This window comes from Sarcophilus harrisii, chromosome 1 (genome assembly GCF_902635505.1).
Source record: "Sarcophilus harrisii chromosome 1, mSarHar1.11, whole genome shotgun sequence".
NCBI classification, from domain to species: domain Eukaryota; kingdom Metazoa; phylum Chordata; class Mammalia; order Dasyuromorphia; family Dasyuridae; genus Sarcophilus; species Sarcophilus harrisii.
In genome coordinates, this window is record NC_045426.1 from 556,521,608 (window position 1) to 556,533,897 (window position 12,290).

At 37.1% G+C, this 12,290-nt stretch overlaps 1 protein-coding gene across 8 annotated transcripts in view; it reads right to left on the reverse strand.

Annotated features, from left to right (window-relative positions):
- RREB1 (ras responsive element binding protein 1) overlaps positions 1–12,290 on the reverse strand; it is a 141,667-nt gene that overhangs the window by 72,280 nt on the left and 57,097 nt on the right. For 5 of the 8 annotated variants that reach the window (XM_031946898.1, XM_031946896.1, XM_031946901.1 and 2 more), the window contains exons 2-4: positions 6,243–6,380; positions 3,981–4,097; positions 2,956–3,158 (exon numbers count right to left, since the gene is read on the reverse strand). In XM_031946898.1, the coding sequence (XP_031802758.1) occupies positions 2,956–3,126 (171 nt within the window). In that variant the 5' untranslated portion in view covers positions 3,127–3,158; positions 3,981–4,097; positions 6,243–6,380. Of the gene's footprint in view, positions 1–2,955; positions 3,159–3,980; positions 4,101–5,463; positions 5,574–6,242; positions 6,381–12,290 lie in introns of all 8 variants that reach the window. The other 3 variants (XM_031946899.1, XM_031946895.1, XM_031946900.1) reach the window with 3 other exon arrangements.

The window sequence follows — 12,290 nt, forward strand, 5'->3', positions numbered from 1 at the left end:
AGGAAAAGTTGGAACAAAAGTTTTTGCAAGGGTCAATAATGAAAAATTACCTTTGCATATGTTTTGTAAAAAGCTATCTATATCTATATAAAAACCATACTGCCCAAATATAAAATGAATAAATGTATATAAATATAAATATATACAAATACACATACTAAGTAATTAAATACAAGGTTACTTGAGGGAAAAGCAGGGAGACTAATGAAAGGAATGAAGAAAATAGGCTCAATGCAGATGAGGATGTATTTTAAAGGCAAGAAGGAACTTTCAGAAATCTCTATGAATGGCCAGAATAAAGACAGGCAGCAGAATGTCCATGAGCTAAATGTCCTGAATAAGAAGGCCAGTTTGGTTAGATCAGTGTACAATGTTCCATGAACCTAGAAAATTAGGTGCAGGTCAGGCAGAGTCATTTATGTTTTAAGAATGGGGGGAAAGACTTGGACAAAACAATCAGGATGCTAGATGGACTGCCCTCTCAATAGACAAATTCATACCACAGAGCAATTACCAGTTTACCTTGAAACAGAGATTCAACATCATGGAGTTGACCCTGGGGTTTATTAACCAAAATCCAAACTTTTTTGGTCTCTAGCATAGTGCATTACATACCATAAATGGAGGCCAACCAAACCAAATATGGCCTTGGAAAGAATGAATTTTACTGACCCACTGGACTCTCTGTTCTATCCCATATAGCCACAAATGGTGAACATCACTAGTGCTGAAAAGACACTGATGAATTTAAAATCGAGCTACTAGAGTATGGTTGGTGAAAGGAACACTTCCTGAGCTGAAAGATAAAATTAGCAGCTAATTTGATAACTCACTATTCCATAATGAAGCAATCTGACACCCTTGTTAGGCATTCAGCTAGAGACTAATCTGTTCTGGAAGTCTGTGAGCACTTAGGAGATTTATTCCTAGGGCTCCTTTTCATCTCTCTGGGACTCCATTTTTTATCTTGGGGGAGGGTAGAGAAGAGAAGGCCCTCCCTTCAATCCTAACATAGCTTCCTGGTTTAAAAAAAAAAAAATACAAAAACATCACATAAAAAAATGTCTGGGATCCAGTAGCAGAAAGAGAACTCAAATGAGAACTTGTTCTACTGGCTCTTCCCTGCATTTATCAATAAGGGAGGAGTCTGGAACCAAAATATCACATTGTAGTTGATGTATGGCCACTCTCATGGTGCTTATGAACCACTTGAGTGGATTCCACAGGGCTCAGAAGAAAGCTAGAACTCTCATCTGCAGCTGGAAAGTCTGGCTATTATTATTATTATTAAGAAAGTGGTGACTAAAAAGAGCTTTCTTTTGCTCTCCTTCCCTTTCCTCTGCCTCTCTACCAAAAGTGGGGTCCTAACAAAATTGAGAAGGGTTTGGATAGGAATGAAGGGGAGGGAATGGTAAGAGGGGGAACTCAAAGAGGTAACAGAGTAGGTCAGGGGCTAAGAAACAGCTTTCCTTTTTCTCTCTTCTCCATGGGAGGGGAAGGGAAAGGTTCTCCATTCTCTCACCAAATTAACTTTTTTTTTTCTAATCCAAAGATCCAATGTGTTGGATGCTGGCTCAGCTTCTAAAAAGTTGAATACAGGGAAACATAGACAAAACACTTATTAAATGTGTGACTCTGTGCATGTTCCTTAGTTTGCGCCTTCTTTTCCTCCTCTATAAAATGAACCAGAAAGTAAAATGGCAAAACACCGCAGTGTCTTTGCCAAGAAACCCTTAATTGGATCATGAAGAATGGGACAGGACTGAAAAAAGGCTGAACAAGCAGACAAGACACCCCAAAAAATAAATGGTGTGTTCCACATTCTCCTGGTCCCTGAAACAACAAGAGATGATACAATGCTTTTTTTTCCTGATACGATGTTGTGACATCCCAAGAGAGAGGTCACATGGATGACGGAGGTCCCCTTATCCTAAATCCCCAAAGGAACACCCTGCAAAGAATGTCTAAAGCAAAGACCTTTACAGAGAAATATGGAGTATGAATGAAGAACAAATGTAAACAACCAATTAAGTACTAAGAGAACAAATACTCCTCCGCTTTGAGAAGGCATACAAACACTAGTGGAAGGACCACTAAATTTAGTCAGACAACACAAGATCAAATCTTGGCTCTCTTCTTCCTTACTTATGTCACCTTAAACAAGACTTACTGCTGGACTTCCAACTCCAGAACTTAGGGAAGGGTTTATGTAAATAGTAGTTTTAAGATCAGTTTATTAAAAGGTTAATATCTGTTTTTAATGAGCATATCACAGATTGCACAGATTTCTGGAGTCTCTCCCTCCATCAGTACATAACTATTTTTTAAAAATGGGCTTTCTATCTGCCTGAATAAACATAAGAGATAATTTTTTTTGTTTGTCTTAAAAGAGTGTTGGTGATAAAAAAGATCAGAGAAAGAATAAGGATCATTCACTCTCGAATCCTACAACCTTACTTACAATGGTGGAAGCCACTGGCATAAAAGATCTGAGAGGATGATTAAGGATAAATATCTAAATATTGTCCAAAGTGCTCCATCTGAAAATGAATTGAGGATTCCTGTCCATTTATTCTCTCCAGCTTCCCCCGATCTAATGCCCCATAAACCATGATTCTTCTCTAGACTCTATGGAACAAAAAGGTGAAGCTCTGAAAAGTCCAATAACCAAATGTAAGGAATAAAACAGGCACTCTTTAAAAAAGATAAAGAAGATGACCTCTAACTGTAATGAAACTTAGATAAAAGGCAGACTGCAGTGGTACGCAACACCTGTAATGGAAGTATCTCTCCAAGATAAAACTGACAAGACTGTCATTCATAGTGTTTATTCACAGTTATTAAGAGACAGTTATTAATTAACTAATATTTCCCCAAAGATCTGAATCAATAACAATTCTTCTGACTCACAGGCCGGACTTACAAGACTTTGGAGGCCGATTCATCACCATTTACCTGGTTTCTCCTGCCAATCCGATTGGGTCCCGATGACTTTGTTGGGGATTTGATGGCTTGTGAGTTGCCGCCATTCTCTGCAATCTTCCCTACACTCATCACCGCTGACATCATGGTGTGGATGGAAGATAAATCAGAACCTTCTAAGTTGGTGGGCGACTTGGACGTCATAGGGCTACAGTTTAGGCTGAAGTTTCTTTTTGCTGGAATTAAAAGAGTAAATGTAAAACATAAAATGTCAGGCAAAGAGAAAATCCAAGAAGCGAACATTTCTTCTTTCTGAAGTGAAGAATTTCAGGAGAGATTTGTAGGGGAAGGCAAAAAATTGATTATCCTAGTGGAAATTCAAAGTGATTTTTGGAGACTGCTAAAAACAGTGGGTGGGTTTGTTTTATCCCCCTCACCAAAGAGCTGAGGAATATAGTGGCAGCACTGAAAAATCACTATGTTGTTGGACCCAAAGATAGACCTGAGACACCTATGCCAGACCTATCATTATTAATTCCATGGTTATGATGCAATCGTGTTAGGAGTCAGAAAACAATGAGAATCCCACTCATCTGTGACATATCACCCAAGTATATTTAAAAAAATAAAAACACCCACAATTTAAAGTCACCTTTAATGAGTTATGAAAGAATATCAAACATTTTTTGAGGTCAAAACCTTTCTCTCCTTACAAATATCTGTAGCAACTTAATAAAGAAAACATTGGTAACAAAAAGCTAATAAAATTGTATCAATAGATTTTTAATGAATGTTCTACTAATCAATAGCACTGAATTATACTTTTAAAAAAGTGATGCCTTATGTGTAAAACATGAAAAACCACTCATTTACAATGATGAATCAAACAGCTTATGTCATCAAAGCTAAATAAAGGTAAAAATTGAGATTCTGACATCCATATAGATTCTTGAAACTAATACAGAGCCTTCTATTTGAAACAGTCATTCCATGAAAGAAGGACACAGCAGATGAGTCAGGTAATCTACTTTAAATACTTTTAATATCAAAACAATTACCTTCATCTTCTACAACTGATATGCAATAAGATTTTCGCTTTGGACAACCACCTTCTACTAGAAATGGCAGGCTAATGTCGGTTTATCTCAGTTTCTTCCTCACTCTTGGTACCACTACTACTGGAAAAGAAGCAAAGGATGGAATAATCAACAGCGAAGAGCTAAGTCCGTTTACCTATTTCCATACAGAAATTGGAATGAGTTACAAAAAAATTCTGATAGAGGATTTACTAAAATGTGCAAACATATTACAGAGGACATGTAAAATTATAAGGGATAATAACAAAAATTTCAATTCTGCCCAAAGTAGTAAGGTGATAAAGCACAAAAGGTCACTTTAAAAGTAAAAAACTGGGGGACAGGTAGATGGGGCAGTGGATAGAGCACCAGCCCAGGCATCAGGAAGACCTGAATTCAAATCTGGCCTCACTGACTTATTTGTTGTGTGCCCCTGGGCAAGTCACTTAACTCCAACTGCCTCTTAATAAAAAAAATAAAAAAATTAAACAGTTATTTCTAAATAAGAACAGTTTTACAATTAACAAAAATGAAAGCTAAACTTAAAAAATCTAAATATCTCACACAAAATATCTTCAGATAGCTAACACAGTTAACTAACTTGCTAACAAAAATGCTACAAAAAGTTGCAAAGATTTAACCTGCAAAAATTTGTTATTTCCCATTTTGTCTGAACAGGAAGACATTTGTTAAGTCGATTTCCTCTTTTGGGATAATGTACAAAGTGTGATTCTTTGGTGTTCTAAAGACAAAACCATCTACATTTACTTTAACATTTGAAGAAAAGGTAATTTCTAGTTAGAGTATCCTCATATCTCTTGGACTTGAAAGCAATTATGAGTAATAAAACAAAATGAGAAGCTCAGCTATGTTCAGAAAGAGGAAAAGAGGTCGGCTTCTCTGTCGTGCTTTGACTCATCACGGAGAAGCTGTTGCAAAGCACAAAGCATGCACTAAGCTTCTGGAGCTATGACAAGTTTTTATTCCAGTTTGTTCTACTGTCTTGTACATGAGCTCTCCCTCTGGGACAGATAGGAAGAAGTACACAATACAGAGAACAAGCAAAAAAAAAGAACCTGATGTGCATTATAAAGCAGTTCATTGTTCTAAGGTAAAAAGGAAAAAAAACCTTAACGTTTAAGCACCAACCATGCACTAATTGGACCAGAGTAAAGTTTCATCATGTTGACTAACTCTTTTCTTCTCTATTAATGGAGTAAAAAACAAAAATAAAAACAAACAAAAAATATCCCATCAATCTATGGAAACCAATACTGGAGATATCCTCCCTTTTTAGGCTTTTTTTTTTAACTGAATATGTAAAGTATTACATTCCTAATAATATTCTATAATTAACTCCATCTCCCAGTCACATCTTGCAAAAAAAACCCATGAAGTAAAAATCTCTAATTGTATGACGTATTCAGATCAAATTTCCCAACCAGATTTGAAAATAAATAACCACCTTTGTCGAAATTAACACATTATGATGATGTTGTAGATAGGAAGAACATTGAATTTCATGCCAATGAATAGCTGTGATGCTTTGGACAAGTCCCTTTGATCCTTGAGCTTCTGTATAAGGAGGGGAATATTATTAGAGCTGGGATTCTTAACCTGAAGGCCATGCATAGTTTAGAAAATATTTTGACAGAATTTGTTCCCTTTACAATCCCATATATTTTATGTTATGCTCTGCAAATAAAAATAAAAATCGAGATGGCAGTCTTTGCTTAAGACTGCCAAAAAGCATAGGACACAGCAGGTCCCTTTTCAGCTGGAAATCACAAGAGTCTTTGATCCCATGTTCCTTACACAAGTTATAATGGTCTGAATTTTGGGTGCAGTGTCTGGGTTCCCCATCTTCGAAGGTATGGGAAAGAAGGTTAATTGTCTCAGAACCTCCCAACCTGCAGAAGTGAATAGTTATAAACTTGCAGCCAAACCTTAAGAAGGAGAAGCAAAACACTCACGGGGAAACTTTTAAATAGGGGGCCAGTTCACTGTCCCTCAGACTGTTGGAGGGCCGGACTATAGCAAAAACAAAAACTTTGTTTTCTGGGCATTTAAATAAAGAAACTTCATAGCCCTGGGTGAGGGGGATAAACATCCTCAGCTGCTGTATCTGGCTGTGGGCTGTAGTTTGTGGACCCCTGGTATATACGTATGAAGGACTAGACAGGGACTAGAAAGATTCTTAACATTCAAAATTATCAAAACAAAGCCAAAATGTGTTTAACCAACCTTTTATCTTCTTGCTTTCAATTGAACCAGCGACCTCACTGAAGAGCTAACACTAGCCAGACCCAGTGGTGGACTAGGAGCTGATGGACAGTGTCACACCGCAGTGCCACAAAGTTTGAAACACAGATAAAGGGCAACCTACAAGAAAAGAATAAAAAATATTATTACTCAGACAGATCACTGCCCTTTTTCAACAAGGTTTTTGCTGCCCAAAGTCAGAAACAGAGAATCTTCTGTCCTTTCCTGGGACTCCATCCTTGAAATATGAGTCTCCAACTAAGCCTAAAGTTCTAGCCTGTTGGGCTACATATGCTGACTTGAATTCAATCTTCTAACACCAGCAACAAAAAAAAATCATTACACTTCAAAGACAGACATGAATGGGGCAAAATGAATTAGAATGCCAGGCTCTAGAGTGAGGACACCCTAGGGGAGTAACTTAAAACTTTTGTTTGCCTCAGTTTCCTCATCTATGAAATGAACTGGCAAACTCCTTCAGTATCAAGAAAATCCCAAATGGAGTCACAAAGAGTTGAACACGACCGAACAACTAAAATATGAGTAAATGGCATCTTGGGTGTAAATAAAAAATTCACATAGCAGAAAGTACAGCAAAAGGAGATAAGAGAGTGGAGTAGCTATGAATGGAATCAAATAAAGAAAAGACAAAGTCGGCCTAAAAACTTTAAGAAACAAAACAAGGAGGAAATCACATAAGAGCTATTTAAAGAAATATTTTTTTTTCCTTAAAAAAGAAAATGGAGTGAAAGGGAGGGATTAATGAAAGCAAAACATACAAAAGATTAAGATGAAATCAGTACTTCCTAGTCTAAGAAAACAATGCTAAAGAGTAAGAAAGCATAATATGCAGAAACCACTTGCTATTAAATAATTTAAATACCATTAAAAGAAGGCATTTTTTAAAAAATCTCTATACTATCAAAAACACTATTTGGAATAAATGGTTGCCTTAATGTTTTTAAAAATTAGAAGACTTGCAAGCTAGACTTTAAAGATCAGTCTTTAACTTCCAAAGATGAATTTCTCTTCATTCTCTTTTTCCCTGATGACAATTCATTTGAATTTGTAGAATAAGACTAGGCTTGCGATCAAGAAAAAGCAAGTATGTCAATTCATCTCCAGTCTCAGTGAAAGGAAAGGGATCAGAATGGATCTTCCTCAGAAACCAATGGGATTCTCCTATGATTGATTCACTAAATAACAATCGTCCAAAATGTTTGTTGTCTTCTTTAAGAAGCTTCAGAGAAACTTACTCAGCCCCTTAGCCCAGGGGTCCTCAAACTACGGCCCACGGGCCAGATGTGGCAGCTGAGGACAATTATCCTCCTTACCCAGGGCTATGAAGTTTCTTTATTTAAAGGCCCACAAAGTTTTTTTTACTATAGTCTGGCCCTTCAACAGTCTGAGGGATAGTGAACTGGCCCCCTATTTAAAAAGTTTGAGCTAAGGCTTACACACCACCCGGAATTTTATACATTCACATTTATCGTATGTCTACTAAAAATAAAATCAAGTCCAGATAGGGAAAGTACAACAGAGGAATAATAGGATTTAGATCTTGTCAAAGAATCTTGAACCATAATTTAGTGTACTTCAAAATCTCTCCAGGCTCCTAATCTTTTACAAATGTTTCTATATTCAGACTTCTCCCGTTATCTCTAACTTTTCTTTTGAAAGTTGCCCACGGCATTTTCATATAATTAGAGAAGAATAAAGAGTAGTCAAAAGGCCCAGTGGACTTAGAAAGGTGGAGAGAGGACCTCAATTTCACAAGCTCCCTTCCAGGCCACAAGCTATCATTCAAGATGCCATTAAAAAAATTTACAAAGACTCCACCTTAATCTCAAAACTAGATAACAAAATGTCCCTTTCAGATCATCAACCCCACCCATCCAAACCAAGGAACAATGCCTTAAGGTCATATAAAAGTAGAAGACTCAAAAAAGTCAGTCTATGTTTCTACATCACTTTTTAATGACTGAAAGACAGATTTGGGGAAGGGAAAAGGAGATTAAGACTTCAGAAGAACCTATTATATTTTCATTCTTAAAACCCCACTAATAGCCATTATAAGAAGGTAGAACATCATGGAATTGTTCAACTTTTCCTCCTTTGCAATCTCAAAACCTTAATTCCTCTGCCTGCCAAAGAATTTAAAGACTAAAAGAACTGCATGAGATGAGAGGTATAGAATGGTTGTAACTTCTAATGCAGGTTATGTTCAAGCCACAGATCCAAAATACTTTTTTTTTTTAAACCGGAATGGGAAAGGGAAGTTTCTTGTCTGAAATTGTAGGGTTAGGGGTTGGAGTTAATGTTAGCATTATTGTGAAGAACAAATCAGCAAAATGATAGAAAAGACCATCCTCCTCTTCTGGTTAGTCTTAATCTGACATAAAATGATGATCTATTTAAATCCTCCAAAACTTTGCACATGAGTAAAATTAAGAGTGAAAAAACTGGTCCCAAATTAAAATCTACTTAATTTAAAGAAAGCATTCTTTCAAGGCCAAAGATTTCTGTCCCAAAATGAGATTGCCATTTTATTCTTTATATAAAATGATCTGGCCTTAGTTTGTCTCAGTATTGCCTAAAAAGTGAGTTGGATAAACAATTGTTTCCTTTGAGCCTATTAATTTAAAGAATTCAAAGTAAAATGTTACAAAATAGAGAGCCCCATGAAGAAATTGCAGACTATCTCCCCCTTTTCTTAAATGAAGGATAAATTTGGGAAGGGATAAAGAAATAAATAAACTCCCTCTTCTCTTATATATAGTAAGTCCAAAAGGGATAACTAGAAGAGCTGAGTCCTTGATATAAGTTAAAGCTAAGATAAAGACAACAGGGATGGTCCCTCCCCCTCCAACCAAGGATGTCCCCACCTAGAAAAGATAAGAGAACAATCATATGGAAGGCCAGAAAGAGAAGATTAAGGAGAGTGGTCCATCCAGACAGACCAGATAACCCTGAAAGATAACAGATAAAAAAGCTATGCAAAAATGAGATGCCCCAAACAAAAGGAGCTGGGAACAAACCCACTTCTGAGGAATCCCCAAGGACTAAGTTATAAAGTCTAAATGCTTTCAAGAGGCCCAAAGTTTAGGGTAGTTTTGTGTAGTCCCATACTTTGAATACTGCCAGAAGCCCTGACTTTTGAAAGACTTTCTAGTAGATTTAAGGATTTGGAACATACCATTTCATGGAACTAACAGACTAATTCAGAGAAGAGGAATTCAGATTTTAAAATGATCTCAATGCTTGAGTATTGTAAGCTAAAGAAAATGGGTAAAAACATACTTTCTGCTAAGAGAAGACTGAGGATATAGGGAGTTTCCAAGGCAAGCAAGGAAATAGTCATAGTGTTGCCTTTGCACAGAGCTTAGTGGAAATGGCTCCTAGTTTGTGAGCAGAAAGTCAGAAAGATGAGGGTCCTTTATCTAATCCAATGTGGCAAAGCCTATGCTCTCCCTGGGCTTGTTAACAGAGGGCACAACAGCAACACTGTCTGTCCTAATAAGTACTGCCTTGCGTGTGCTCTGAAGGCTAAGACAGCTGTGATGATGGCTTAAGTTCCAGGAAGTTGATGTGTTTCTTGGCTTCAAGACCAGTCTATTCCTTGGACTGAGAAGCAATCCATGAAAGCCACACCCACCCAACTCTCTCCCCCTCCCCCACCTCCTCTTTTTAGGCTGGCATAGACCGAATAGTAAAGCAGATCTTCCAAATGACATGTAGGGCCTTTCACCAGATGAGCTAGTACTTCACAATCCCAGGCACGATGAGTTGGCTCTTTAGTCAGTTCTGGCTCTGAGCCCAGTAGGAGAGAAGAGACTACTTGGAAAAGGATGGAAGATGCATCTTATTCACAAAAGGGAAGAATGTCCATTTTGAAAGCAAGGAGAGAAGCACACTGGCCACCACTGGTCTATATCACCAACTGGTTCTCTTCTAGCTTTCTCCTGTGTTCTCAATGCAAGAACTCAAAAACAGCCCAGCTCCTCTTTCTGATTTGGGATCCACAGATACATGTCTGCCCTTTCAGGGTACTCAGCGACCAAAGCTTAGGGGCTCATATTTCGGCCTTCCCCTTTCATTACTATCTTCCATAATCCTTGGGTTGCTAGATAGCACAGTGAATAGACTGCTGGGTTTGGAGTCAGGAAGACTCTGGCCTCATGTATTGAATAGCTTAGAGACCCTAGGAGATAACTTAACCCCATTTGCCTCAGTTTACTTATCTATAAAATGAACTGGAGAAGGAAATATCAAGCCATTCTTGTCAAAAACTCCAAATGGGGCCTTGAAGAATTGATCATAATTTCACAGTAATAAGAAAATCAGTGATGATTTAGAGTACAATTCCAAACAAGTGAACAACACAATCTTTAGGCTTGACTAGAAGAAAATTACATAGATCACATCAGGAAAGAGTTTTGGAACACTAAAGTTTTGATGGAAAAGTAATCAAGAAGATAAGCATCAAATTTCAATTACCTTTTTTCTAAAAAGCTACTAAGGAAAAAGTCAAAAGGCATCCCAAAGTCTGTCCTTCCTGCTGGTTCCTAGCTAGCTGAGAACTCTGAAGTGCATTTAGGGTAGCTTTATGAGAAAAAAACTGGACTATAAAAGGATTTAAGCAGAGAATCCACATGGACATGATTCAGTAAGGAAAAAACAAGAAGGGCAGAGGGCAACATCAAAAACCCAATGAAGCATGGAAGCTAAAAGCTAGAAAAATCAATGTAATAGGTACAGTAATTAGCCCAATACACTTAAAGTTAAGTGCGAGTTACATAACTTTAATTCTCACCCTCCCAACCCCACTCCCTCCATGAGGTCATGATTGCTGTCTGCTTGAAATAAAGAGATTTGTATATATAGTTGGCTATGGCACTTCATCAGATTTGAAAAAAATGAAGCAATATGGAGGGTGGAACAGTAGCAACAAAAATGGAATTGGGAAATGGAATCCAGAAAGAACAATGAGGAATAAAAAAGTTGGGAAAGTCAGGGAAGGCCTTTTAAAAAGACATTTTCCTCTCTTTGAGGGGAAAAAAAAAAACCAAACGAACTTTCTTTCACGCTTCGACCTTTTCTATTCCCATATAGATTGGTATAAATGTCACTTCATTACTTCTTTGGATTAAGTATTTTAATATGAATATTCAAAGAATTGTAAACATTTGTGGGTTTTTTTTTTTTTAAGGAAAAATGTAATTCAACGCAATTGGCAAAATTCTAAAAGGTATGTAATGATTCATACCATAAATGAGTAAAAAAAAAAAAAGACATTTAAAATGTTTTAAAATCAGGGGCATTGCTGAAAATTTTTCCTCAGGGCATAAGACTTGACAGTTTTTTTCTATTATAAAAGGCTGGATAGATAATCAGTAAGGTCTTGTCAGACCTAAGTCCTATGAACAAGTTATCAATTCTTAGTGTGCTCTTTGGTTCTTAAAAAGCAAAGAAAATATTAAACCTATCTAAGGCTCATTTCCTACTTCCTCAGGAATACAGACAACTCAGATATGAAATTTAGACAGAGTAGGGCCTGTGTATAAAGTTATGTGCACAGGAAACAAAACCACTCCGGCTGGTTTTTTGTATGGATCTCCAGGGGCTGCCCTAGTCATGACCTTCACTACCTAACTGTCCTCCCAAGTCTATGAGCAACTCTAAGCAAAAGAGTATTAGCATACTTTTCTGTGAGTCACAGAACAACTCCTTAAGAGGGTGCTATAGAACAATTCTCCAAACTTCTGCAAGACTTCGATTTTAGTAGGCTGGACACATAGAACTTTTACCCTTTCCCAGAAAGGTGCTGAACTCTCTGCACATTATGTTGATATAAGGTTTCTTGGTGAGCAATAAACAAGCAAAAGAAAAAAAAAAAAAAGTATTCCCGTAAGATCATCTTTTCACTAACATAATTCTTCTTCAACTTAAAAACTGTCCAAGAATAGACTATGATCTATATAAAACACATGTCAACTTTATGGGGAAAACACATACACAAAAAGTGAGAAA